Here is a 24,370-nt window from a genome sequence, read left to right as displayed (position 1 = left end):
CCTACACACTATGCGAAGGACCACCAGGGAAGAGCTCCTGTGGGGCTCTGCCCTGAACTTCCCCGGCCGCCAGGGGCCTACCTGCAGCTGACAGCGACGATCCATGTGCGCCCCTGCAGCCCAGTCCAGCCCGGACGAACACCGCTCTCTTCCAGCGTCCTTCCCAGCACCGGTACATGACGTTAGCAGGTTCTGTAAGCATTGATCCAGGCCATCGCAGCATTCCCACCTCGGAGTATCTGGAAAACTGGCAACAGACCGAAAGGACAAGAAAAAGTCTAATGTGTGTGCGCGACCGCGACACCACACCGCTTGATGGAGTTCCGCGGGTCTCTTCCGCCATAGCACAGATCCGATGCCCTCACTCTTGCTTCGCGACCAGATTTTCAACAGATATCGGATTCCTCTTTCCCGTGTGGAGATTTAGTTTTTCTCACCTTTCTGTTACCGCGCTGCTGCTAATGCTGCGAGAGGGGTGCTGCCTGTTAATGCCACGAGCTTCCATCTCCAAGGCAGGCCCTGGAGCCCTTCCGGTTGGGCGGCACTTAGTCCTCGTCGATGCACTCACTTGCATGGAATGTGTGGTCTGATCTTGGAACATCCTTATGGAACATTCTCACCGCTTTCTGCCAACGGCCTCTCATCCCGACTCGGCACGCTGCTTTCTCGGGGCTCCTCTGCCGGGGCACAGCGGCCCGGGGCAAGTTTCCTTTTCAGAGCTCTCGTGGCATAGCCAGTGTTGCGTCTGGACATTCGAAACCACGCTGTCAAGGTTTGAATATCAGGAGACAGGCCTGGAAGCAAGGCGATCAGGGTTGACTCGAGATTTGGAGTCAATAGTTGGCAGACAGAAAGCATATCGCGTCAAGACTTCTGCATCCCATTGGCACCCACCCTGCCCTTCTCTTCTTTTTGTTCCGAAAGGTGTGCCAAGGTAGATCTATACTCCCCTCAGAAAAGCAATTTCAGGGACTGCGACGTGATTCTCAGCCTCAGGAATCGGCTTTCCCCTTGACACGAATGGAAAAGCCGGGGAACCAGTTTTGAATCATCCCTGCTCATATGTCTTCAGCCTAACTACCTAGTCTAGGTAGTCCATGTCCAAGCCGAGCATCCTTACCAACGGAAGCACCAGCCGTAGAAATTAAATCAACAGGCGGATCCGAATCACACCTCATTGTTACCCTGGTGAAGACATCAGAGTTGTAGTCATGCCGCAATGGGCTGGTTCAACGCCGTCGCGCCTTCTTTTGACTGCAACCTAAGAGGTGACGGTCTCGAGTTCTGTTGCCCAGTACGGCACGGCAGTGTTACTCAATAGCACGGAGGATCGTCCTTGGGAACCTGGGCCCTGATAACTCGGGCTCGGGGTTGCTCTGAATACTGCAGCGATGGAGAAGAGGCGTGAATAGTGTCGGTCTGTCTGCTAATTCAGGGTTGAGAACATCACTTGCGGCCTCGACTTCGGTTTCAGAACTCGTAGGATGCTATCTACCCGAGCTGATGAGCGGTCTAGATGATGGACTGTTGATCCTGTGCGCTATGTCGGCATTTGATATCTAGTATTCCTAGGTTCAGGCTATGCTGCCGGATCAGATGTGACCACGAAGAAAGACCAGGTGCCAGGGATGAGTTGCGGACTCGACTCGGTTGGGGAAGCGCGTCTCACGCCTCGCATGATCCGTTCTTTCCGTGCTCCTTGCAAAGAAGTGGTCGAATATCAGACACAGCCTGCTCCGATACATCTATGCCCGTAGAGTTCGGCGACCGACGCCTCGACCAGCCCGGTCGAGAATGCCCCAGCCTCCCACCGCCAGACTTTATCCAAACCTTCACGTGTCACACTAACCAATCACTCCATCCCGCCCGGCCACTTATGCTCCTTCAGCGCAAGCTCCACCGCGGCGCGGACATCGTCCACAACACGGTAAGGCGTCCTGGCCTTCCCCAGGCGCTCGAGCGGCGCCACCTCCTCCTTCCAGACCCCCGTGCGCACGAGGCACGACCTCCAGACCGGGCCCAACGCGGTCTTCTGCGCGACGCCTGTGCCCCTGCCGTGCGAGTTCCAGATGTGCGCGCCGCGGATGTCGCTCTCCGGGTTGTCGCCGACCATGTAGACGGCCTCGAGGGGCCCGTTGCCGAGGCGCAGGCGGTGCTGCTCGAGCGTGGCCCACGCGTGGGCGTACGTGGCGGCCCAGGGCTTGCCGAACTCGAACGTCTTGAGGTTCCCCGGCCGCCACCCGGGCGTCAGCTGCTGCCAGACGCGGCGCACCGCGGCGCGGAACGCGCCCTGGCCCAGCCGCGACAGGTGGTAGCCCGTGCTCCACTGCATGTCGACGTTGCTGAAGATGAGCGGCGGCTGGCCGTCGGCCTGCCAGCGCTCCCCGGCCGGCACGGACGGGTCGCCGTTCTTGCTGCTGTACGTGCCCAGGTAGCCCCTGTGCGACAGCAGCAGGTCCGTGATGAGCTGGATGTCGACGGCCCAGTCGCGCGGGTCGTTGAAGGTCAGTATGCCGTCGATCTTGAGGCAGTCCTCCAGCCTCACGGCCGGGTCGGCGCTGGGGTTGTAGATGGGTTTTGGGAGTGGCAGGATCTCCTGCTTGTCGTAGAACTCGCGCAGCGGGTCGAATGGGAAGATCTCAGGGCACGCCTTGAGAATGTCCCCCGGCGTGACCACCGACTCGAAGCCGTACCCGTTGGCGATGCGCCGCGCCTTGGAGGCGTCTGAGCCCAGGACGAGCACCGTCTCCTTCCCTGAGAACCTCTTGCTGCCGAGTGATTTCTCGAGATACCCCTCTAGTTCTGGGTGGCCCAGTTCCGCACCAGGGTCAAGAAGCTTCTGATAAGGGGTGTGGCTCTGCACAAAATTGGACACGTCAAGGTCCACGCCGAGCTTGTTCGTCAGGTCGGCCACCCGCTCGGCCTCAGACTTGCCTCCTCCGTTCGTCAAGAGGATAAACGGGATGTTATTCCGCTGGAGGAACTTGAGAGTCTCAGTTGCACCCGGAATCGGCTTAGAAGTATGCAAGAGCACACCATCGATGCTGAATCAGATGTCAGCGTCTCTCTGCACGAGCGATTTGACACGGTAGAACAGCCCAGGACTCACTCAAACGCAAACGCAAACGCCGGCGTCCCGTTGACGCTCTCCTCGCTGCTTAGCGAGGTCTGCGAGCTCGCCACGCTCTCGCCCGCCTCCGAGGACGCACTGCTGCCGCCGTACGTGCTGCTCCACCTCACGCCCGCCGCAGCACCAACACCCCGCGAGGGGGAGGGATGATATCGAGCTGTTCTGACCCGGGCTGCACGACCCGCCGCCGCCGCCGCCGGTGCTGCTGAGGATGAATAGCAGCAGCTCCTCCCCGCCCGGGCCGCCGTCTCGCCGGCGTGCCGGGCCAGCAGCGAGGACCGCAGCAGCAGCGGCAGCACCTTCGCCCTCGAGGACGCGCTCATCGTGGCCTCCGGAGCTCTGTTCCCCTCCCTGCCGGATTCCTGCCCTGTGCCGTTGCGTGTGATGTGCGTACAAACAGAGCAAGCGGATTTATTCAAGTAATGACCAATTTCCTTTTTTTTTTAAAACAAAACTTTAATACAAGACAAGAATGGGGCTGAGGGTGAGTACTGAGTAACCTGGTGTGTGAGTCGTAAGTAGATACATGCAGGACTATTCTATGCATGTTGAAACTGGACGCCCCCCGGCCGGCCGGCCAAGGAGCCCCTGCTGTGACGGAGCGGCAAGCTGCAGCAGGTGCGGTGTGAGTGGGGCGGGGCGCTTTTACTGTGCAACCTTGGGCATCTCAATTGATGACTCCACGCCGATCAGCAAGCACCATTTGTTTGCTTTTTGATATCGACACATGGCCGTCTTATCCCTCTGGACCTGTATCTGGCAAAGAGCCTCGCGTGTACACTCCACAGCGCACGTATGTAGTTCATCACATTAAGCCTCAATCATCACCTGCAAGGAATTACTGCCGCTGGCTTTGCACCAGCCGTGGGCTTTGGATTATTACTCTCGCTACTACAGGAATATAATTACAATACGCTCTTCTGGCCTTCAACCATATTCCCACTTCTATTATCCTTGCTCCATCGCGTCGCCTTCAGCTGTATGCGGCAGGTAGGTTGTGACATAATTGGACCGACGTCGTTCGATCCGGAATGTCGAGGGAGAAACATTGCGTCTGGTACAGGGAGTCGAGGATGACGAGCAATGTGTTCCCTCTCCTCACTTCGATCCGTGTGCCAGATTTGCGACCACACTCAAAGACCGGGACCGAACGATTTCAGCGGGTTTTGGTTTCTAGGAGAGCCTGGAGCCCCTTGGATCCCAACTTTTCGTAGTCTTGTCGTCTTCTCCGTCAAGATATTTTTCGACAGCCTCTGAATTCGACCGAGCATTGATGTCCCTGAAAGAAATGACCCCACACAAGAGCTCCTCCCAGTGCAGAATCTAACCTCCCCTACCCTGTCTCTTCTGTCTCAAAGGTCTGCGCCGCTACACCTTGTAGGACAGGCAGAAAATCTGTGCGGGTGTGTACAAAATGGTATCAGTCGCAGTCGGTTGTGTACACTGAATAACAACACATCGTCTCTGCCTCCAACGCAAATAAAACGAAATAAAAAGCTGGGTCGCCGCGTGCCGCCGATGCCAACGCTATGCAATGAAATGCCTCTGTTGTCCAATGCCTGTCTCTGAAATTCTCGGCGTAATCAAAAGATGTGACGGAACACACCTCAGCTGTAATCGTCCCCAGGCTGCAAACAAACCTCCCCCCCCCCCCAAACAACGCCTTTCTTTTATGGTCCGGTCATGCCCATGATTAGGTCCCGAACAGGCCGACGTCTTGTGATCAAGTATTCGAACGGCCGTCGGCAGCGGGAACAAGACAGTTACACAGTTCGCTAAGGCGCCGTGTAGCCTAGGCCCGACTGACTTGGCTCTGGCTGGCGCTCGTCCTGCTACGCGTCTCATCCTCTTCGAGCACGTCGCTGAGGCGGGTGGGGTGGTGATGGCGGGGCATGGTCTCCCAGCCAGGGGCAGCATAGCCAGTGCCTGTATAGTCAGGCTGGCCCGAGGTGTACGTCCCAGACCATTGAGAGGCCGAGGGAGGGTAGCTGACGCCATGCTGTGCCGAAGGAGTCTCATATTCTTCTGTCCAAGAGTCAGAGTCATCGTCTCCCGGCGTGCCAGGAGCACGGTAGGGGACTTTGTCTCCATGGGAGTCCCGGACAAAGTTGCCTTGCGCATCGATGACGTACTCACCTTCGCTATAGCCTGCCTCGGATCCTCCTTCGGCTGTGTATGGCCGCTCCTCTTCAATATCGTGTGGCTGTTCGTAGTAGCCTCCACCTGCGCCCGAGCTGGGCGCTGCTGGCGGGGGCGGCTTGGCCTGGGAGTACTGCTGAGGGTACTGCTGTGACGGAGGATCAGGCTGTTGCGCCTGACGCGAATCTCGGGTGCTGGGTCCCCGGCTGACACCTTGAGTCATTGGCACCACCTGCACGCCTCCAACAATAGTAGGTAAGCCTTGCTGCAAGGAAAACGTGCGATCACGTTCCTCTTGCTCTCGCCGACCCAGTTCCTCCCAAGCTCGACGTGCCTCTTCTTTTGATATGAGTAGCTCCTTCTGCATCTCGTTGACACGCTTCTGGGTCTTGGAGTTGGCGCGCTCATTCTCGAGTGCTTCTTGGATGGCGGCTGCCTTGGAATGACGCTCGTCTTGCAGTGCCCTCTCAAGCGACGCTTTAGTCTCCTCGTGTCGCTCCAGCTCCGATCGAGTTTCGAAGAACCACCGCTGGAACTTTCGCTCCGAGCTTGCTCGGAGGCGCTGCAGCTCGACGACGGCATGGAACAGATTAGCGCCAGCCGCAGACAGATCACTAACTTGCCGCGATAATTGTGCTGACACAGGATCTCGATCGATTTCGTCCGCGTGTTGTTGCAGCTTCCGTATCCAGAACGAAGTCAGCCCCTCCCAATGAGCTGACAGTGCCTCCCACCGCTCGAATGCGTGTGGGAATGAGTTTCTCGGCTGGGTCTTGGTCGCTGTAGATGTATCACCAGGCTGCGCTGCTGGTGCGCTTGGCATCTGCCCACCAGCTCCACCGCTATCTGGCACACCGGAATATTGCTGTTGCTGTTGTGCGGCGGCGGCCGCGCGTGATTGACGATGCGATTGAGAGGGTTGGTGCGGTCTAAGTGCCGGTTGTTGCGCATGTGGCGCCGAGGGCTGTTGTTGCTGTCTGCGTTGCGTACCGCCAGCAGGGTCCAGCGTTTGTGTGGGTATGGAAGCGGAAGGATCACCTCCCTGAGCCATACCACCAGTTGGCCCAGCGCCAGCAGCGGGGGCCCTACGCTCTGCCATTCTTCTCTGTTGTTCTTCCACTTCTCTCGCCTCTTGTTCGGCGTGCTGCCGCTCCAACCGGTCACGTTCTGCACGCTGGCGCTCCTCTCTGGCCTGGCGCTCCCGCATGATCATCCTCGGGCCCTTGATTCCAGATGGCGAACCAGTCTGGGCCGGTGGGGCTGTCGGTCGCGAGGTCGAGGAAGAGAAACCGTTCGTGACGGCGGGCTGACCGCCGGCACCACGGAGATCGGCCATTGATGCGTTCTCTTCAATCAGGTCAGGGGTGAAAGGGTTGGGTTGTCTCAATGCCTCCTCGAGTGCCCAGAGAATGGCACTGTGGGTATGCTGGGAGATGTGCACAGCCGGGTGTGCGGCTTTTCGGTGGGTCCGATTTGAGGACGAACTTCTTGGAGGGATGAAGGATGGGGGGAGAGTTGTAGAAGCCTCTTCGAGGGGGTCGCTGAGCAGATCCTGGGAGAGCTGCCTCACGGGATGGCGGCGCTCTTTCTTTGCGGCTGGGTCAGGTGTACGTTTAGGGTCAGCTGTCGCAAAGAGTCCTCCGGGGCTGATACCAACCGAGACTGCTTCCAAGTGAACTCGTCTTGGAGGCGAGGCAGGTTGGTTCGGTGGTGGACTCGGTGTGCCGACAAAACGGGGAGTGCGGCGCAAGCCTCGATGCGACAGCGGTGTGGACGTGCCTGACCTGGAGCTATGCTCAGGAGAAATTGGGGTCTGCGATCGACGAAGAGTGCGCTGCTGGCGCTGCTGCGCTGGATCGGGGGATTCGTAACGTTCGTAACGGTCGTAAGAAGTGAATTGGCCTGGGTCGGTCACCTTTGCGGTCGCCGCTCCCTTATCACCAGACAGACCTGTAGTGGTAAACAAGGTGAACGATCACCACCCGGGCGAGTGGTGACGGGGAAAAGTCAAGTTTAGGGTTTGGTGTTCGGATGACGAAAGGCGGCCTAAGACAGCGAGGCGTTGGAGCGGTCAGTAGTCTGGTCCCAAGGTTCGAGGTCTCGGGGCCTGTGCAAGGCTCCCTCACGCCAGCAAGCTGGAGCTCGTGCAGAGCAAGAGACGGGCAGACTGGAATGGTGTGGGGGCGGTGGTTCCTGACTCACTTGGGAAAGTCAATTGCAGGCCGATTAAGCTGTTACGCGGTACACAGCAAGAAGAGAAAAGAATAGCCAGCAGAAAGGTCAATTGGGTCCAGAGAGCCGGTGTGGTTGTCGCAGTCGCAGTCGCAGGTGCAAGGGTGTGCCACGATCCGTCGCATTGGAAAATCGAGGGGGCTGGTGGTGGTGGTGGTGTTGGCGCGAGTATGGGACTCGCTCCTCTAGTGAGTGGTAGAACAGGCACACGCAGGATTAAGCAGGTGGCGGGCAGATCGGACGGGCTACTGTAAAAGGCCAAGTGACGGGTCCTCTGCAGGCCGCGGTAGCTTGGTGACGGTCAGACGGGATGAAGTGTCAAGCCAGGTGCACACGCACACACACACCCAAACGTATGAGTGAGTGCAAGCTTCACTCACCTGGTGGTGTGCAGTAAAGTGTTAGGTCGAGTTGTCACCAGGGTGTCGCGCCAGCGGAGATGTTGGCGCCCTCAACTTGGGAGCCAGGAAGAGAGAATGATGGAGTGCAACGATGTCCGAGCCCAACAGTGCCCAGTTGGCCCAGTTGTCCCAGTTGTGTCGCTGTTTCTGGTCCTGCTGATGCAGGTGCTGGCGCTGGTGCTGAACCTTGAATCTTGATGACAGCTCGGCCTCTGCCCAGCTTCCCACTCCTGCACCCTCTTGTACCCACCTCCACTCCGATGCCCGTCACGACCGGGAGTGCCGAGGAAAATAGCTGGTCGGGCGGTGAACAGGCTGGACTTGTCTTCCGGGTCATAGTCGCATGTCAAATCGTGTCAAGATCGTAGCCGTTGCGCCGAGCCACACAGAATTGGGTGAACAGAGTGGTGGGTCAGAAAATAGAATAAAAACACAACAAAGGAAGCTTGAAGTGAAGCTCGAGCTCCCTCCAGTCCGGGAATCCAGATCTGATCTGACAGAAGCTGATGTGATGATGCTCAGCTCGTCGGTCGTCTCCACGCGAATCCGACTCGCTCCTCGTTGCCAGGCAAAGATGTCGCAGCGGAGGAGAGCTGTCCCAGGGTGATGCGCACAGGCCCTTCTGATGACCGTGGAGCTTTACGAGGCTGGGCTCATTTCCTATCCGGTAGAGAGCTGTTGTTTTGTTTTGATCACCACTGCGGTCCCGTCTCAGAGCAGACAGGAAGCTGCTGGCGGTTGCTGACGTGCTGCTGATGTCGGATTTATTTTTTCTTCTTCTCTGCTCTTCCACGAGAGATCGGTGCAGAGGCGAGAGAAGTGGCTGACTGGCTGGATGCAGGGCAGGGCAGGGCAGGGCTCGGGAGGGAGTGGGAAGGACAGCGGACGGACGGGGTGTGTACCGTAATAAGAGAGTCTCTGGAACAGCCGAACAACCCCCTTCAGACAGACCAGCCTCACCTCATGCAGGTCTCGTGTCTCCCGGACTCTCTCGTGGGAAAAAGGAGCAAAGTTTCGTTTCATTCGAGCCCAGGTAGGGTGTTTCCTTACTACCAGGTCGCGCCGGAACAAGTCAAGAGATCTGGGGACATGCGGCACGGCGGCCTGTCCATGTCGTGTTATCAGCCCAAATGCGTGTGCCGCTCCTTCACTCCTCATAATCATCCTCCCCCTCCTCCCCTGCTCTGATATAGGTAGCTGGTGGTTTAGGTAGCCTCAGCGCCTTCAGCCGGGCCCTTCCTTCTCCTAGCTCTTGTACGATGCACGATGGTCCTTGCTCAATATTGGGGGCGTCCAGCATCCGCACCCGGAGCTATCCTCGCAAGCACGCCGTTGTTCCTGACTGGAAATGGGTGCCCGACCGAGCTTTTCAACACTCTAACTCCAGCTTGGCCCAGCTCGGTCTTAGATCAGCGCGCTCCCAGCCGTCTTATCCATGACTTCTCTTCTTATTGCCATGGATCCCGCCTTATTATCACAGACGAAAGGGTTAGGCGCCAGAGTTATTTTTCAGACGAACTCGTCATACTGATGGGCCACAGACCTTGAGGCTCAGGAACAGGACCAGAAAATCACCCATCAGCGCCATCTAATTTAGCTCGGCACGCTGTTCTAGTCTGTCAAAGAAGAGTCAGGCTCACGGCTTGTGGGGCCCATTTCTCCCTGTCATCAGCGGTCAGTCCAGGCCTGTATTATGTATCGTGATCTGCCACGCTGCCAAGTAACTATCTACAATGTGTAGCTGGTTGCACGGAGGCACAGGACCCCGTCGATCGCTAGACCGAAGCTTGCAACACGCGGAAAAATCTCTCGTAGCCCTGTGTGATGGGCATCTACGATGAAAAGCTAGTCGTCACGGGAGACACAAGGCTCCCTCGTCTGTGACTGACGATAGTCGCGGTTGCTCTCATCCCGTCCGTCCTCGACTCCCTCCTCCCTCGCCTGGCCCTCCCGTCCAGGCCGTCGTCCCACTGACCACCAGCGGTCCGACCTCCAACAGGAGTCAAGTTCGGGGTCACCGTCCCCTCTCGTCGATGCTGCCAAAGTCTTGTCACCCCACACTGGAGTGCTGCCCAATCCTTCTATGGACCTGGGAGAAAAAACGTCATACCGTCTTCTTGGGACCTTTGATGTCAGATTCGCGCCAGAACAAAGTAGCCACAACGGCGGTGTCTCCCCTGGAGTCTGCAAAGCCCCCATGCCCTGCCATGATGACCTGCCCTGCCCTGTCCCGCCATGTCCTGCCCTGCTATGTGCTGCCTTGCAAGGTGGCTTTGAAGATGATGATGTTGGGAGGCCGCTGACGATGCAGGAAATCATGGAATTCGGGCATGTATGCGTTGGCAGTACATGGGAAGGTGACGACAGGCCCTGCAAGGTGCAGGTCCCAATAGGCTGGATCGGAGGCAAGGGCATGCCAGACCGGTAACCCCTGGAAAGTTTAGCCACCTCCACCACGCCGAGGTGACCTGCATGCTTTGGAAAGGTGGTGTACTGTAGAGATGACTTGTCAAGGTGTGGCTTGATTCCGCCCTCCAGGCGTGTCCCCGGCCGTCCGTCTATTGTCACAAGCGTCCGCGGCGCAGCGGAAAGTGAGGCTGGCAGAAACCGACCTTCCTCCTAGGGCCAGGCCCCTCCTCGCGGTGGGCGCCAAGCCTTTGAGACATCGACTGGCACACCACAGACCCTTGCTTCGCAAGACCGGCAACTTAAAACCTTTCGAGGCGGCCGCCAGTACAGGAATGTCTCGGACGGGGCGGGCGGAAAACTTCAAGCCGACATTGTGTGCTTGGAGGATGGTCCTAACCCTGATGGGGGTCTTCCTCTAAGACAAGGGGGGAGGGCTGCAAGGGGTGTGTCACCACACTTCTTGGACATGAAATTTGCTAGAGCAGTCTGAAATTAGACACATTCAAGCTCGAATGGTATCCCTTGGAGCTGGACTATGGCGAGCCAAGCGGCAGCAGCAAATAGTGCTGATGGCTTCCTCTTTGACATGGGGTCTCTCAAGGTCTGTAAGTCGAGTAGTAATGGCTTACACGCCCGAGACAAAAAGTATGTCCATATCGACCATAATTTCTTGATCCATTAATTGTGGTACGGCATGAACTATTTGAAAATTAAAGCCTCTTTCTGGAGACTATACTTGAATAATAGCCGCGGATGGTTCTGATAGTCGGAGATATAGATCTGGAAGATGTGACTCCTCAGCCTTATTTGGTGCCTGGGCAGGTATCAAACGGAGTGGATCAGAATCTGACACTCGTGTGGATTGCAAATTGTGACACGTCATTGCCTCTGGCTGAAGGAAATTTACGATCGTTTGTCATTTCAGATTGGCGACGGTGTCACTCTGGAGTGTTATGCAAAGACTGTAAGCCAGGAGGCAATAGGGTGGAGCTTTCAAAGGAGGAGGGAGACAAGGGATATCGCTTCCACATGCCGCGGAACCTGCCGTCAGCAGTATGAGGCGTCATGTACGACGCTTATAAGATTAGGCACTTTACATAGCACAAATAATTACACAAAATTTGTATCCCAGCAATAGACAGAATTCCAGACCACGATCCCTCAAATTCGTTGTGATGAATAGAGCGGAAGGAGGATGGGAGGCAAGTCAGTAGCCAATGAGACATCCTGCCGTGCAGGGGTGACGGCCCGTGCGGCTGGTCGTCCGACACGGGAGCACGCAGCATTCCGCACGCGGTGCAACAGTCCGTACGCAATCAATCCCACGCGCGCCATCTACGAAACATGCCGATCTCCAGCTGCTCGTGCCAGTTGTGTCGTTGAAGATATGAAGACAGACAGAACGAGGAAGCCTTTCTCACGCCATTGCTGGTGGTCGCCCCCACGTCAACTCTGGGCAGAACGCGTTCTTGAAAGCCGACCCGCCCAAACTAGACATCTTCCGAACCGAGCCTGGACACTCTCGCGGCTATTTCTGATGCCCCTGCAACTGAGCATTGCTCGGTCCGAGTGTTGAAATGAGTCGTGGACTCGGCGGCTCATCTCGGCTGGATTGACGTACGGGTGGACGGACGGGCGGTCGCCCTTGGTGCCTCTCCCTCGGCATGTAACAACGCGACTGGAGCACAGCGAGACCTGGCTGTCTGTACGCTCATCACAGACAACCGAGATGCGTTTCTACGCGTCGTGTCCCCGAGCGGTCTTCACGGTCACACTGCCGTCGAGGAGCCAGGCCGTGCCCACCCTCTCGATGCCCGCCCGGACTCCCGACACCGATACGTACGATTCAGGGGCCGGTTCTGTGGGTTGGTTGAGGCACAACGGTCCACACTTCTTCAAGGCACTACAGACTCCACACGAGCACTAGCGCCGCAAATCTGCACCCTTGGCGCACTGCGCAAAACTTTCTGGAAATATAATCCCACCGGACACTCTTCCTCCAACGACCAAGGCGTCTTAACAGACGCCCGGCTAGCTCAATCGGTAGAGCGTGAGACTCTTAAGAACCTCACGATTCTGACAGAATATCTCAAGGTTGTGGGTTCGACCCCCACGTCGGGCTCAATTCCCGTCATGGTCACTTTTTTGTACCTCTTTCGGGTTCTCACGTACCTGCCGCGGCGGGTTTCCCAGGACTCTGATTTCAGATCGGGGGGATGGGAAACGGAAAGCAGACCGGGGACGGGACCATTTGTCATGTCTACTTGCTGACACAGTGTATGCTAATCCAGACGGTCACTGTCCACCCCTTGGCATTCTTTTTTGCAACTTGCATGATGCCCGAAACTGGAATTAGCACACCTTCTGTTAGTTCGCTCCCATTGGCTAGTGCCTAGGTTGTTGCACACAGATGAGCCCATTCTCTCCACCTCGTGTTCGCGGGGTTGCATCAACCTGCATCACCAGACACACCAACTCAATCGACCGTCCACGAATTGCGCTCAACAACGCAACTTCAGCATACGTCACATGGTATGGCCACCTAGGATAACTGGCCAGTCGTATGGTCTCCGATGTGCCTAAATCACGCCACCCACCCATCGATGTGGCATTACACTGGCCACCTTTAACCAACCCAGCCAGATTGAAAATGGCTCATGTCGCCTGCGTGGCCTCCAGTATGCCTAAATCACGCCACCCACCCATCAGTGTGGCATTACCTATTGGCCATCTTCAACCCGCCCAGCCAGATTGAAAATGGCTCGTATTGCGCCACGTATGAGTGGCACCATTCGGTCGCCAAGAAAGAGGTAGCCACCAAGGTGTTGCATCCAATCGTCCCGCATGATGCGCAAAGCCAGACGCTAAGGCAAACATGGCGATCCGGCGCACATAACTGGCCGCGTGATGAAACACTGCCCAGGTCCATGAGGGCCGGTAGGAGCCAGCCAGGCTGCCAGGCTCGCCAGGTAGTGTCGCATAGACCGCAGAGCCCGGAGGTGTGGATCGGCGCCTGATGCCTCTGTGCATTGTCCGGCTGCATGCTGGCCTGAGGCGCGGCCAAAGCGGCGAGGCGAGGGAGCCATCAAACTCCCTCGCGGACCTCAGCTACATTCCTCATTGTTGGCAGTCAAACGGCAGTCAAACAACATACAATCTTTCCTGAAATAGACACAGCCTTCATGCCTCAATCACCATATGAAACTCCTGTAGGCTGTCCATCCAAGAAGGAGAAGCTGCCAAAGGGCGTTTCAGTTCCTCACAACATTAGCAACGAGCTTCATCAATTACCACCAATCCCTCACTTTCCCATAAGTTCTATTCCGTCAGTCATGATTCTGTCGCAGCCACCCTTGCTCAAAATGGCTGAAAACAGGGAGCAGGCGCAGATCCAGAGCCAAAGGGCTAGGCGCCAATGCCACTTTACAATCGTTGGCAGGTAAGTGGCATCCATGGGGAATTTGCCAATGTTCCCTGCTAGCGCCAAACGCGGCCCCCCGCAGGCCTCCCTCCTCCTTCCGGGGCTATGAAAACGCGCGAATTTTCCATGCCATTGGTGCTGCGCCGTACTTGGTCATGTATGTGCTCCCCTCAACCCAATCAGAGAAGAGGGTCAAGGCGCTCGATGTGTTGGTGGTCAGGCCGCCATTTTTGCTCATTATTTGAAAAAGCAATGTTGGCAAGTTGATCCGCGTATGAGCATCTGGTTGGTTGCTGCCAGTCATGCGGCCACACAGTCTGGCCCAGTCTGGGATACGCAATCATTGGCGGCCTGTTTTGTGGCCGGCTGGATCTTCCGATGGCTACTTACATGCTGGCTACCTGCACGGCACTGCCGGCAATTGGAGAGCGTGACCAGATGGGGGACTACAACTAATTCTGTCAAAGGCGGCGCGTGCTGTGGCTGGGCCGTGGCCGCGAACTTCGGCTTGAGTACTCTGGATGGTGCTGGTCTTTGTCCATAATGACTGGGAACTGTAGACTCGGCAACACCGTTAAAAAATTCTTAACGGCTTCGTTGACTAAACCCCGTCGACCCTGACACATAAGGCAACGCAAAAATAGCGATGCTAACTCTTTTGGGCGTTGAGCCTCGCGCCTCGCGCCTTACATCACCTGGATGGCGCCTGGCAAATCTCAATGTTCGACTGACGCATCCGCCTTCCCCGTTGCACACGACTGCTGCTTCTCTACCTTTCCTTTGTTCCTTTTCCACCTTGTACCCTGTTGCTGCAGATCGCATTGGGGTTGCACATGTCTACCCGGATACCAGAGTCCGTGTGTAGTGGTTGCGTATTGAAAAAAGCGCACCCCTGAACTTGATGGGCTTAGGGGATAGTTATGTACCACCCCTGGGACGACAAGGGTTTTCGTGAATTTATTCTCGGAACCCAGGGTATGATCCTGCCAAGGCGTGAGCCCCTTTCGAAAGGGGCTGCACAAGGACCAGGAGATCCAATCGTTGTACCAGATCACCAAGCTACTGTTTCGCAATAGGGGATGTCATTGCGGCACAGATCGTGTTGCCAAATTGGTGACACAAGTATGTCGTTAGTTTCGAGCCACGCATGCATTCCGACCTGGTTAATTTCGGCCAGGCGTGATCTCCCAGACTAGTTAATCTCCCAGCCAGCTCTGCTTGGTGACAAATTAGGAGGACACACCCCTCTGCAGTTTTCCCTATCAGGCCTGTCCTGATCTCCCCCTGGGACTCGCACGATGCAGTCACCGCTGGATTAGGTGCTGAACACCACCTTCATGCAAGAAGCAAGCGAGGCATCACCGTGGTATTAGTAAAATAGTGCGAACAGCATGTGCATGTACTACACATCGTCGAAGCAAATTTAGCGAGCAGTCTGACCCTTTTGAATTTTGAGCGCAATTATATTTTGCCGCTTCCCAGACTCAAACCCCATGATTATCCACAGCAGCGATCCATTTCCATCACTTGACGCGATAGAAACCCATCAACCATGGCTAGCTCATTATCATTGTGCGCCGACGACAAAAGAAGGTGGTTACTGGGAGCCCTTCAAGAAGTCCAACAAATATTGAATTGCAGGCATGAACAGGATCTCCAAATCCGTCGTCTTGTCGAGTGTCTCCAAAAGGAACTCGACATAACCGAAGGCGAGTCCGAAGTCGTGGAGGTAGGAAGGCCCAACCTGTGGCAGAGATCCCATCCCCAGGGCCGTTAAAATTGACTTTTGTAACGCCGCACGCGGGTTTAGTCTAACGATTTGGAATCCGACTCTCTCAGCTACCCACACGATTCAAGAGTAGCTTCAACAAGTTTAGATTATCATAAGACAATTGATGTGGAAGAGTTGGGGGAGTGTCCTAAATGTCAGCACCTCGCAGGTAAGTATTTACAGGTTTCTTTAGCGAATTCACATTAATTTCTTCTAGATGACTGCGATTGTTATTATAGCGAAGATGAGATAGTGGATGATGTCGAAGAGCAGGAGGGGGAGCGTGCTGCATGTGGGCATCTGTTCTCTGGTAAGCATTCACAGGTTTTTCAACGAAGTTGTATTGATGGTCTCTAGCTCGGTGTGTTTGTAATCATGATGACGATGATGAGATAATCTCAAGGGACGGCGTCAACAATTTGCTCTCAGGACCAGCAGAGACTACGACCTCATCGCCCGCGCCATCGATGTCACAGATCAACGACTTGACATGCGGCCACTGCAAAGCCACGTTCCGCACTACACAGTGTTTGCGACAACATATCAAGACACACACCAGACCCTTCCGGTGCCGCATCGAGGGGTGCCACTTTAGTGCCTCGCAACCGAGTAGTCTCCGAAACCACATGAGAAGCAAATCCAGGGCAGACGAGAGGCACCTCATCGTGGCCCAGCAAGAGCGCATTAATTTGAGACCATTTTCCTGCACAAAGTCTCTCTGTACATACAAGACGTTCTACGCGCGACACCTGCCAAGGCATCAAGAAACATCAAGGTGTCCTCTATTGGCTTGGAGAGACGATCACGGTCTGGAGAAAAGGCCCGGTTCTCCTCCGGAACCGTCTCGTTCCATATAGACCTAACGAAGCTGATTCCCCCCAAGCCTTGCAAAAGGGCACCACGCCGAAGGCGCCAGCACAGTCAGAATTGTACAGTCTGCTTATACTTACGATTCCAATGTATTGTGATTGCATCCTCTGCGCCATATCCGTATCCATTGCATGCCGCTTGCAACATCGCCACATCTGCAGAATATAAGAGGATATGGCTGGTGCCCCTCTTCTCTGAGTGCCCATAAAGGTCTTTCACGACTTCAAGGTTCGTTCCCGCTCGAATCCTCAAGCTCAAGAGCGAGGATTGTGGCCAGCGCATGAGTGGGCAGCGCAGGACCCAGCAAAGCAGGCCGCCAATGAAAGCTCACAGACTAGGGTGATCTCAATACCTGGCCGCATCACTGTCCGCCCTCATCCAGTGCCCATCATCTGGATTGACTTGTCCGCCCTGCCATTTCTGGAAATGTGGAGTGCTAGAACAAGAAGAACTCAAAATGTGATCTATGAGGGTTCCCGAGCATCATTTCAACGCCGCAGCGGTCCGCTTCGTTCCACTCTGCGTACCTTCTTCGGTGCAGCCGATATGCCAATCCTTCGTGATTTTAGCCAGGTCCCTAGCCACGATTCGTTCGTCATGACTTAACAACATCATGCCAATCAATTTTCTAAGTTGGGCCTCCACAACACCTGTGGATTCGGTTGCTCCTAGTAACTCGCGTTGCCTGTCGACTTCCTTAAGCCATTCCTTCATGGCTTCAAGCTCGCGGCTTCCTTGTCTGCCTACCAGAGAAATGAACCATTCACCATGCCTCCCATGATAACGTGAAAATTGGTCTGGAATAACAAAGCATCGCATAACGTAAAGCATCACAACCCCCAAAGCAAAAACATCTGCTGGCAGTCCCCGCTGCTGTCCCATAAATTCAGGAGCGATGTACCACGGGGTGCCGCCACAACAAACCTCGCCGACTGGCCCGGCGAGACCGAAATCAATTAACACGGCTCCGTTCCCAGAAGCTGAGAAGGCCCCCGAGGCTTCCCAGGGCGCCGGGGTATAGAGGATATTACCCGGCTTGATGTCATTATGCACAATGCCTTGCCCGTCCAGGTATGCGAGAGCGCTGGACATATCCTTCAGTATACGCACAGCATCGGTCATCTCGCCACGGAAAAACCCCGGCGAGCTCTCTCCCTGTTGTGCGCACCAATGCGGGCTTTTGAGATCCATGGCTGGCTTGAGTTCCACATACAAGGACAGTATGCGCGAATCATAACCAAGAAGACCAGCAATGCAAGGCTGAAGAGTGATTAGCAACGCCAGTCTGCGCTTACAGGTGCAAGACACCCCGTCTACTCACGTGTTGCAGATTTCGATGTGCGCGGTATTCGCGCTGCCACGCCCTGGCGGCTGAGGTACTGGATGAAGACGACAGTATGATTTTGACTACCACAGCCTGGGGAGCAGAGCTGTGATTATGAAGAAGAGCTTTGAACGTGTGACTCGAACGAGTCTTGTGCGCCCACCCGTCAAGGCGCTCCAATGAGTATTCGGTGCTGCCCGTCACCTTGTCCACGACGTGAACATTCTGGTGTTCCCTGATATTTACACCGGGCCAAATGCCTTTTGCCTGCATATCCGGGGGGCGGACAGCACGATCTTTCGCAGAGGCAGCAGTCTCGCCTGATCTCGAGAGGGTCCAGGGCCATGTTTGGCCTCTGTATTTCTTTGCCTGCGACTGGACTTCCTCCGCCGATCTTTTAGCAGAGTGGGCAATGTCTTCTGTGCGAAGAGCGATTTCGCGCTGCCTCAGCTGTAAATCGACAGTAGATTTTCTGTCCGAAAGCCTCCAGGAAGCCGGGGTAACCTCAATCGTTAGCCCAGGTGCCACTTCGCACCCAGTGAGCGTATTTGGCCCCCCAGAGAGATACTCAAGTGATAAGGGAAGGTCCCCGGTGTTGTGCAGGACGATATTGTCAGATAATGGTATGTAGTAGAGATCGCAACTAATGCTGCGAATGTGCAGGGAAAAGCTGACCTCGCTCGGGCTCTGAGCAATGCCGATCACCTCAATTAGAGGCCTACCGCCTGCCTCTGCTGTGATGAACTTAGGGCTCATTGTCATGGCCTGCATCCCCGACGCCAGCTCCCCAAAAGCAGAATTGCCCTCGGCATGCTTGAGAATAAGCCGTGCCCCTGTGTCTCTCACGGTAGGCTGCAATTCCAGCTCATCAAGACTGAGTTTTGTGTGAGGGTCGTCAGGATCCTGAGCGAACTGCGAGTGGCTCGGCGTGTTGTCTGTGAGGATATCTACGGTGGATCGATATGCCTCCGCGGCCGGCCTCACGCCTGCTTGGAGGTAACGGTCGACTCCCGGGAGGGTCTGCTGGTATCTGGCGTAGCCAGCCGTGCCCTGCGCGAAAATGTCTGCGACAATTCTAGACGTCCGACCGGCTTGTCGGGCTCCTAAATGACATTGACTGCCGACTTCTCGGAAGGTTTGTTGGTATGTCAAGCGGCCCAATCTAACCTCCGCAGAATCAACTGAGGTGGTTCCAGCGTGATCGGCAGGTGGTTGTTTGTCTGGCTGGCTGTGTCGACGGTCTTGTCGGTGCTTGGAGCCGGAGTCCTTGTGCCAGGTTTCCCAGAAACTGTCATTATAGGGATTTGTCTTCTGAGTCCCTGTATCGACCATGTCGAAGCGAAGAGGGCAGTAACTTCGAGAACAAGGATGATTCTGACTTAGACTGGAAGCTGAGAGCATAGAAAACAGAGCGCCTGAAAACGGCCAGGAATCTTCGAAGTTGCTAAACGTGGCGATCAAGGGCGACGCTGGGGCTCCGGGCCCCGAACAAGTTTAGGTTTAACAATGTTTCCGGCCCCGCGAGAGAAAAAAGAGAGGGGGATAGAGATGTCTCGCGCCGCGCTTGGCGCGCGGGAACATCTTCGTCCAAGGGGCAACCTGGTCGATAGGGTGCCCACTTGCCGCCTCATTCTTCTCCACTTCGTCGCAAGTACCATATACAGCACTCAGGAATTAGCGGGGTCTGACTTCAACTCGCATTTCGCCTTGGATCCGCTTTGATCCAGGGATACGGGGCGGGAGGGACGGCGGCAGAAGTGTGCTACTCTGTTCCTTCCCATCAGGTTTGCCACATCAGATTCGTCACCCCGCCCGCCTGCTTCCATTTCATCGAGCCTGTGACATCGTTCACCTGAATCCTGTGCCGCCACCAGCCAAGCTGCGCTCATTGCGGTCCTTGATACGAGAACTGCGCCTGAGGCCCCGATTGATGCCATGGGCTGGTTCCTGAACTTTATTAGAGAACCGATTCTTGTTCCTGCGAGGCCTCGAGCTAATATTGCTACGCAAATCTTGCACCTCGGCCTCTGACGGTGTGTTGTTTGCAGGCGTGGCAGCTGAGTCGGAGGGTGCCGTGTGTTTGCAGTGTGTAGGTTTAGTTGTCGCTTCCGCCGCGGTTGGGAGTCCGACGCTGGACGTGATATCGGTATTTGGCTCGATCGGAGGCAGGAGCTCGGCAAAATAACGGACATACGAGTCGAAAGACTTGGAGTGGTATATGTGCATTGCGTGAGGCCAGCTCCCACATCTCTCGTCTATCAAGCGGGGGGAGCTTGCGAGGCGTCGGAATGTGTAAAACCAGATGTTCCACAGCTCTTGCTGCCTAGCATCCCTCCGCTCTGCGAGCAGTCGGGTAAAATCCTGTCTGTCCCGTGCCACCCGACTGAGCTCAAGTATGTCGCGGTGGAAGGCGTCAGCGTCTTGCATTGGAAGGGTTATGCAATTCCAATCTCGGGGCAGGGTAGTGAAGAGGTCTTCTGGTTTCATGTTGAACTTCCACGCCGGCCAACAGAGGTCGGGATGATCGAGGAAATAGTCCTGTGGAGGAGGTGGAAATAGATCTGAGGTATTCATTTGAGAACAATGGGCTGACTGCTTGATCTGGGGTGGGTGGCAAGGACGATATTGATGTAGCTTCATGGCTTCAGCAGGCGGCGCAAAAGTTGTTGAAGGAGTAGGGCAAGGACCCGGGCAGGCTAGATGCTGCAAAAGATCTGGTTGGTGTCGGGTCCATGACCACAGCCTGATTGGCTGCAGCTCGCCCCGCGCTTACCCTGCCCGCGCGTTGCGGCCCCCGAACCCTCCCTCCCATCTGAAATCTGCCCATCGTCTCCACGGTACAACAACTCGGCAGAACTTTGCCAATGTCACTAGAATCGCAGCAGAAGCGCATTCTAAAGCGCCTTGCGGGGCCTCTCTTCCCCGACCCGACACCCAAATGGACGGACATCGGCGACGATACGAGAAAAGAAATATTGAAGGAACTGCTAGCACGTCTGCGTGCATCGCAAAACACGGGAATCGCGGATATCATTGAAGGAAACCCAGACTTGGGTTGGGCTTGCTTGCAAGAGAAGGTGAGGTCTCTGCGATGGACTCAGAAAAAGAAGAGTAAGAGACCCCATCCAAGGCTTGGTAGCTCGGTTCTAACAAGCAACCCGATAGATACAGAACACCAAAACGAAAACGCGGAAAGCCAGGACCCCTCTGTGTAGATTTGTATCGAGGTCGCTTGTCTCCAGCCCCGCCATCCCCTCATACTCGACGATCACCGTTCCTTCCAGGCATTGCCTCCTACCACACTCGGACAATATGCGCGGGTGGGAAGCGCCTGATCCACCGGCGAGAGAACTGGCGCCCTGCGAGCTTCCATTCACTGCGAATCGCGCTGTCCTTCTCAACCGCCCGCAAGATGTCTCTCATCAGTGTCACGAAGTGCTTTGTTTTCGCGGCACGCCTGACCATCAAGTCCATGATGAACTTGGCAGGCCTCCCCCCCGAACATCTCGGAAGGAGCTGAGCACTGTCATGGCTGCTACTCATTGTCAACCGTCGGCCCACCATGCGACACGAGTAGCAAGACACGACCAGATATTCACCACCATCGTTAATCCCTGACAGCTTCAATGCACATGAGCATATAGCTATTCTCGTTGCGGATCGTTCCTGATACGGAACACAGGTACGGTGAGGCGCGCTGATGGGGGCCATGTCCCGCAAACACGGCACGAGCATGCTGCCATTGTCTCGCTTGCTCCCCCCCCCCCCCCGGCTTTGGTTTCCGGATAAAATCAAACCTAGAGGTCCATACCATCCCAGCAGCACCTCCATTCCAACCTTTCGGGTCTCAATGGCGCTCTTCATGGTGATCCCAAAGCCGCAGGAGGTCGCGAGACAGGTGCTGTCTCTCCGAAGCTCGGAGACCAGTTTCAGGGTGTTGCCGGCGGCCGACCGGTGGTGGACTGAGTCGATAAGAGGAAACTGTCAGGGTGCTGTGATAGGCAATAGTATGGCTGAGCTTGGCTTGATTGTGACGCTCTTGCCTGCATATCTTGACAAGGACCTCTAGATAACGTTCTCGCGGATACAGTTGACGATACGGATGCCCAGACAATGGATTAGGGATCAAAATCAAGTTTATGGATGTTCGCCTTAATCCTCGAGAGACAGACTTCTACTCATGGATGGTCATTTAAGGCAGGTAGTATGTTACCAGATAGAACCTTTATTCAACTTTTGCTTGAACTTCTTCATCAAATATCCACAGAGCCCAGCTTTAGTAGCACGCAGGGCTGTCGCAACAACTGCAAGAAGCAACGTAAACGCAGAACGCGAACAAAGAAACATTGCTGAGGAAGGAAATCGCCATACAGAACGCGCTGCAGATATGGAGAGGTATTGCCTACATTGCAGGATATGAGAAAGTATATATCTGAGGGCACAACTTCGGAATACTCTATGCATCAGGCTTGAAGCAGCCATTCCGTCTCTACGCTTGCTTTGTCTTCCTGTAGTTACCACATTAAGTTTCCTCATCCCCAGAGGATTCAGCTGTGGTATCTTTTGCTAGGCTCTTGCCACAAGTTGCTTGACTAGTCTGCAGTGCCTTGGTACGGATAGCACGTTAAGCTAGCGCATGCTCTTGCCGTTGCCACAGTCACAGTCATACTGTTTTTGTCTTCTTCAATATGATTTGTCCCAGACCACAACATAGCTGCCGTACTTCTTATGATAACCATTATCAGGAGCATGAATTGTATTGGATTGAAGCATGACCAGTATCAGGCACATCGACAACTGTAGTATGACCAGTAAAAGGGAGATAAGACGGACCAGAGCAACGGATGACTAGTCATACTGGCTTCTGAACAGGAGTATGACCAGTAACCAGGAAATTGGACCCTAGCGTGACCCGTGAGTAATAGGGAAATCGGGAAGATGGCTTAACATTGATAGTGGTTATACCAAGTCTGGTTCAACACTAGCTTCAACGTCGCCCACTACCGACTTCACAGCGCCCCTTGCCGACTCCACGTGGCTAGCCCTACCAATTATGTCCTCCAATCTAGACCCCCTGACTTCGCTGTTCCCCGTCGGGGACACGAACATACCCCCAGCCAAATGCCGCCCGCCAGGGCTATTCGTCGGTCGCAATAGGGCAGCCTTGACTTTTAAGAAGTCGACTTCTTTGGTCGCGATTAGACAAGGAAGCGAGAAACATAGATCAGAGAGTCAACGGCGCTTAATACAGCCCCGCATGGTGGAGATACACTCTCATTAGCTAGAAAATTCCAATGCTGCGTACTGTGTGGAAAAGTCTCTGAACGGACTCTTGCCTCGGCTCCTCAACTCCGAAGGCTGATTGGTCGATCGCCACGGCTTGCCAAGACACCTCAGCAGTCACCGGGGGCGGGCGGCCGGCGCCCCCGCAGCTCCCGGGGCGCTGGAGAAGAGGTCTTGGTTTCATGGAAGATTAGCGTGCATCTTCCATGGATCTGGCTGGTACGGGAAGGTGCGGGGTCTGCAGGGGCGCAATTGCAAAATGAAGATGAGCGGTCTTGTACTACAGTAATGGGAAAGGTGCTGAGCGCTAAATTCCCACCAATGGGCATAAGTGACCATTATCAGCGTCCTCTTGGGCGGCGCGGGGCGGCTCACGATCGGCTTAGCAAGCCCCAAGACCAAGCTTCCCCGCATCAGGCAGGAAGGGTGCACACGCCTCTTGGTACTGGTCGACATTGGGGCCCGAGCTTCCCGTCGCTCGGGGTCCATGATGCGATGCATTCGCCTCCTGGACAACGTATTCCTCTGCCGGATTGCGCACTGCGAGAGCTAGAGCCAGAGCCCGACTGTCCCCGATATCCGTCAAGTTCCTAGGGTCTCGGTGTGCCGAACATTGGCTGATTGATTTTGAATTTTGCGCATGTGAAATACCGACCAGCCGTTCTCTCAACAATTTCCCTACATCCTGATGCTTGAACTATACATAACAATCCTTCAATTCCAGACCTCTTCACAAAGTGAAAACCAGGAATCCCCGACAAAGGAGACGGGGTGTTGCCGTTTGGAAGCAGTAGGCCGATGCGAGTCCGAGTCTACCTTCATCGTATGGATCGGTGTCGACTGGCCACGATAATCATCCGACATATTCGAATCAGCCCTCCCTAAAATATATCAGAAGGCTATCGCGTCATACAACTGAGTGCTCTCACCCTGAGCCACCACAAGTTGGGCAATTGATTCCACCCGCAACTTTGCCCGAACCCTTACAACCTTCGCATGGTTCACGGTCATGGTCAACGCGCTCGTGTCGACTGGAAGCAAGCATTATCTGAGGAAGTGGAATTATCTTGATGGGATGACTGGTTCGATTTCTCTGGTAATGGCAAAAGAAGAATTCATGGTCGCAGGCTGGGCTGCAGCCAGCAGGGTTTTAAGCCTGTTTGGGTGCGCGATTATCGACCAAGCTAGCGCGCGCGTCACCGACGGATTAATATAATTCCGGCAATGACAACATTACCATCCCTTGCTTTGTGATGCTTTCCACTTGCTCTTGACACATCGTCAATCCAGAATGTCTTGGGAATGCTCGTGCTCTGCTCTTTTCAGGACGAGCGACGGCTTGAATCGCCATGTAGATGAATACAAGGTTAGCATCCTTCTGTAATGTTTA

At 55.2% G+C, this 24,370-nt stretch overlaps 6 protein-coding genes across 6 annotated transcripts; 2 read left to right on the top strand and 4 right to left on the bottom strand.

Moving 5' to 3' along the window:
* Nucleotides 1-1,852: 1,852 nt before the first annotated feature.
* On the bottom strand, nt 1,853-3,453 carry J7T55_012023 (had-superfamily subfamily iia hydrolase; the record flags this gene model as incomplete). Its single annotated transcript, XM_053136868.1, has 2 exons — nt 1,853-3,044; nt 3,110-3,453. 2 exons carry the CDS (start codon nt 3,451-3,453, stop codon nt 1,853-1,855), a joined length of 1,536 nt encoding a protein of 511 aa, XP_052999828.1.
* Nucleotides 3,454-4,922: 1,469 nt separating this feature from the next.
* Nucleotides 4,923-8,239, bottom strand: J7T55_012022 (uncharacterized protein; the record flags this gene model as incomplete). The annotated part of the gene is made up of 3 exons (XM_053136867.1): nt 4,923-7,219; nt 7,920-8,088; nt 8,153-8,239. 3 exons carry the CDS (start codon nt 8,237-8,239, stop codon nt 4,923-4,925), a joined length of 2,553 nt encoding a protein of 850 aa, XP_052999827.1.
* A 5,434-nt stretch (nt 8,240-13,673) lies between these two features.
* J7T55_012021 (uncharacterized protein) lies at nt 13,674-13,977 on the top strand (the record flags this gene model as incomplete). The annotated part of the gene is made up of 2 exons (XM_053136866.1): nt 13,674-13,750; nt 13,815-13,977. 2 exons carry the CDS (start codon nt 13,674-13,676, stop codon nt 13,975-13,977), a joined length of 240 nt encoding a protein of 79 aa, XP_052999826.1.
* Nucleotides 13,978-15,876: 1,899 nt separating this feature from the next.
* J7T55_012020 (Serine/threonine-protein kinase tousled-like 2) lies at nt 15,877-18,992 on the bottom strand (the record flags this gene model as incomplete). Its single annotated transcript, XM_053136865.1, has 7 exons — nt 15,877-16,022; nt 16,454-16,528; nt 16,901-16,950; nt 17,121-17,170; nt 17,298-17,633; nt 17,695-18,772; nt 18,865-18,992. 7 exons carry the CDS (start codon nt 18,990-18,992, stop codon nt 15,877-15,879), a joined length of 1,863 nt encoding a protein of 620 aa, XP_052999825.1.
* A 553-nt stretch (nt 18,993-19,545) lies between these two features.
* On the bottom strand, nt 19,546-20,184 carry J7T55_012019 (uncharacterized protein; the record flags this gene model as incomplete). Its single annotated transcript, XM_053136864.1, has 1 exon — nt 19,546-20,184. The coding sequence occupies one exon, from the start codon at nt 20,182-20,184 to the stop codon at nt 19,546-19,548; it is 639 nt and encodes a 212-aa protein (XP_052999824.1).
* A 377-nt stretch (nt 20,185-20,561) lies between these two features.
* Nucleotides 20,562-21,217, top strand: J7T55_012018 (uncharacterized protein; the record flags this gene model as incomplete). Its single annotated transcript, XM_053136863.1, has 2 exons — nt 20,562-20,808; nt 20,982-21,217. 2 exons carry the CDS (start codon nt 20,562-20,564, stop codon nt 21,215-21,217), a joined length of 483 nt encoding a protein of 160 aa, XP_052999823.1.
* Nucleotides 21,218-24,370: the final 3,153 nt, after the last annotated feature.

Source organism: Diaporthe amygdali (assembly GCF_026229845.1).
Source record: "Diaporthe amygdali strain CAA958 chromosome Unknown NODE_2_length_3802984_cov_64_841326, whole genome shotgun sequence".
Lineage (NCBI taxonomy): Eukaryota > Fungi > Ascomycota > Sordariomycetes > Diaporthales > Diaporthaceae > Diaporthe > Diaporthe amygdali.
This window is presented reverse-complemented; position numbering and strand designations above follow the sequence as displayed.